This window comes from Cyprinodon variegatus, unplaced genomic scaffold, assembly GCF_000732505.1.
Source record: "Cyprinodon variegatus isolate N-32 unplaced genomic scaffold, C_variegatus-1.0 Scaffold1272, whole genome shotgun sequence".
Classification (NCBI taxonomy): domain Eukaryota; kingdom Metazoa; phylum Chordata; class Actinopteri; order Cyprinodontiformes; family Cyprinodontidae; genus Cyprinodon; species Cyprinodon variegatus.
This window is the reverse complement of record NW_015151725.1, coordinates 161,250-164,353: the sequence shown is the minus strand read 5'-3', so window position 1 is coordinate 164,353 and position 3,104 is coordinate 161,250. Positions and strand designations below refer to the sequence as shown.

Sequence of the window (3,104 nt, the reverse complement as noted above, 5' to 3'; positions counted from 1 at the left end):
GCTGGTCCTTGGTTGGTCCCTAACTGGTCCTTGGCTGGTCCTTGGTTGGTCCCTAACTGGTCCTTGGCTGGTCCTTGGTTGGTCCCTAACTGGTCCCTAACTGGTCCTTGGTTGGTCCCTAACTGGTCCTTGTTCGGTCCCTAACTGGTCCTTGGCTGTTCCTTGGTTGGTCCCTAACTGGTCCATGGCTGGTCCTTGGTTGGTCCCTAACTGGTCCTTGGCTGGTCCTTGGTTGGTCCCTAACTGGTCCTTGGTTGATCCTTAGTTGGTCCCCTACAGTTCCTTTTTAAACATCAATCTTTGTACTAAAATATTCTTTCTGTCATGATTTGTCGACATTAAGCGTTTGTGTTGCAACTTTTAAAAAGTCAATCTCCAAAGATGGAAGGTGGTCTATAATGAGGGATTGAGGCTTTAGTTAAATGAACCATTTACTGACAGTTTTAAATAACTGACTGCTGGAGCTCTGCCTCTCCTCACACACCCAGCTGGAAGGGAAATGAAGCAGAGGACGCCTGCCTCTCCCAGACAGCGGATCACATCACAGCTGGGAAATTGAACTAACTTAGCAGTTTCTGGATTAGAGCCCGCAGAGCAGATATGTGACCAGCATTAGCCTCCACAGCTAGCACAGCCTGAGTGTCACGTCCATCAGATGGTACGCATCTCTGCAGGTTCCTGGAGATCGGTCCTCACTGTGCAGCAGGGAGTCCTGCTTTGATCTGCTTTAGCTTCTGATGCAGGGTGAGTGCATGAGGAGCCGCCAGCAGCCAGACTCCCATCACACCGTGACTGCTAAATGAGTCACCTGTTCTAAGCTGAGCTGATTTTGCTCTAAAGTTTGAACAGAATCCCACTGATTCCTCTTTCTAATGTCAGCTGATGAACCTGTGAGTCTGCAGGGAGGCGGGGCTTCCTGGTTGCTCCATGGTTTCCCTTTCAGATGTTCCTCAATCAGTGACTGTAGCTCAGAGCAGACGCCATGGATCTGAATAGGATCTAACAGTGAAGGCCGTACCTGAAATAGAGACACTGACAGATGTTCAGCAGATGTTGGGGGAACACTTTACAATAAACATTGTTTATAAACAGTAAAGATATGCATGATTACCAGTTTATTAGTGTTTTATAATGGTTAATAATCTGCATCTAACCCAGCAGTAGAAGGTAAAGCGCTCCCGCCAGGTTAGCCTAGCCTCTCTTCATTAAAGGACTCTTTACCGGTTAGAAATGGCGGCGGTTGTAAAGTGGAACGGGTAATTGGTGCTGAGTCAGTCAGATCATCCTGTGGGCTCCATCATCACGTCTCCATCTGCTCTTCTCCTTTTACAGCGTCTCTTCTGAAAGGCCTGAAGCACGCCAACATTGTGCTCCTCCATGACATCATCCACACCAAGGAAACCCTGACGCTGGTGTTTGAGTATGTGGTGAGTGAGCGCCTCAGGTTTTCATGTCTCTGAGCCCAGCTGTGGACTGAAGACGCTGTTAAGATGTTCCACTGCCAGCCGTTATGGTTCTGCTCCCACCTGATAATCTGATGCTGACGTAAAACAGCAGCTCATGTTTTACTCAGTGAAACTGAAGTGATGAAGATGAGCCCACCCATGGACGCCACATAGTGCCGCCCCGCAGTGGGCTGATAGCCTGACTCCATGTCAGACCAAACTGCGGCTGATTTCCTGACCTCGCTGTAAACTGCTGCTGCTGGGACAGTCACGATGTGAAGCAACACATCTGGTTCTGTTCCCAGCTCCTCCTGGGTTTGGATCAGGACTGTTTTCTTTCCTCTGAGTAACCAGGCCTCCCTTTAAAGTGGGGGCTGTGTGGTCTCTCCAGCCCTGGGCCCCACAGTGAGTAGAGGCGGCTCTGTGGAGCAGGCTGCTGCGCTGGGACATCTATGTTCTTCGTCTGCTGGGATGAGCTATAGGGAACGTCTGCTTCCAGCTGCTGGTCAGGAGCAGTTCTCCAGGGTTCGGCGTTCCGGTCAGACCCACACCGGCGTCTGTGTCCAGACGTCCCTGACCAAAGCTCTGCGCTGGACGTCCACGTTTCCACCCAGCTGATGTGGTTTAGACCTCCTCCTCCTCCCGAAGGAGCAGGCTGAGGTACAAACCGCCGGGACGCTGCCAGCAGGTCCAGTAACTGCTAAGGAGATGGTTCTAGGCTCTAACCAAACGGATCGGAACCACAGCCTGATGGAACTACCGATCTACACGTTTGAACGTCTTTATAGAACGGGAGCAGCTTCTGACAGAGAAGCTAATGCAGCAGAGCAGGGCGTTCATCTTGACTGGAAGGTCAAAGGTCGGCCCTCTGGTTCTGCTCCTCCTCAGTCGATCAGGAGCCAGTCTGAACAAACATGATCTATAATATTCCATGTTTCTAGAGCCAGCTCCTGTCTTCAGCTCTGAACTACAGCGATAGCAGGAGGTTATTTAAAAGCTCCTGCATCAGGAACCTTCCCTCCTCCTCAGTCTCTCCTTCACTTATGTTCCATCAGCACCTTCATGAAGAAGACCGAAGCACCAGAGCCTGGAGGTCTGTGTTTACATCAAACACTCATAAACAAGTTTATAAATATTTAAACGAGCTCTGGAAATTCAGAGGGACTCTGGATGAAGCCTGTTTGGGTCTGCAGGGCCACCGTACCAAACCAGGAAGCACCTTCATCCTGTCATGGTTCCCCTCCATCGCAACTCAATCTAAACAGAATATATTAGAGGACAGCTCCCTTCTGGGGTTCTTCTCCTCATCGTCATGGTTTTTAGCTGTTGCCATGGAAACGGGTTCTGATCATGTCTTCTGCTCTGTTCTCTGTTGCAGCACACTGACCTGTGTCAGTACATGGACAAACACCCAGGAGGTCTCCACCCAGACAACGTGAAGGTAACGTCCTTCATGGTTCACCTTCAGCTGAGTTCAGCTGCCATTAGCGCTCCATCGGTCACTTTACTGCTTCCTCCTGAAGGTGGAGCCACTGAGCTGAAACTACTGCTGCTCATCAGTTCTTAGATCTGCCCCAAATAACACCACCTACTAACCAGTAGCTGCTAACCAGGACCTGCTAACCAGTACCTGCTAACCAGGACCTGCTAACCAGTAGC

At 50.3% G+C, this 3,104-nt stretch overlaps 1 protein-coding gene across 3 annotated transcripts in view; it reads left to right on the top strand.

Moving 5' to 3' along the window:
* cdk14 (cyclin-dependent kinase 14) overlaps positions 1–3,104 on the top strand; it is an 83,436-nt gene that overhangs the window by 18,575 nt on the left and 61,757 nt on the right. For all 3 annotated transcript variants that reach the window (XM_015401909.1, XM_015401911.1, XM_015401910.1), the window contains exons 5-6: positions 1,333–1,427; positions 2,824–2,886. In XM_015401909.1, the coding sequence (XP_015257395.1) occupies positions 1,333–1,427; positions 2,824–2,886 (158 nt within the window). The remainder of the gene's footprint in view (positions 1–1,332; positions 1,428–2,823; positions 2,887–3,104) is intronic.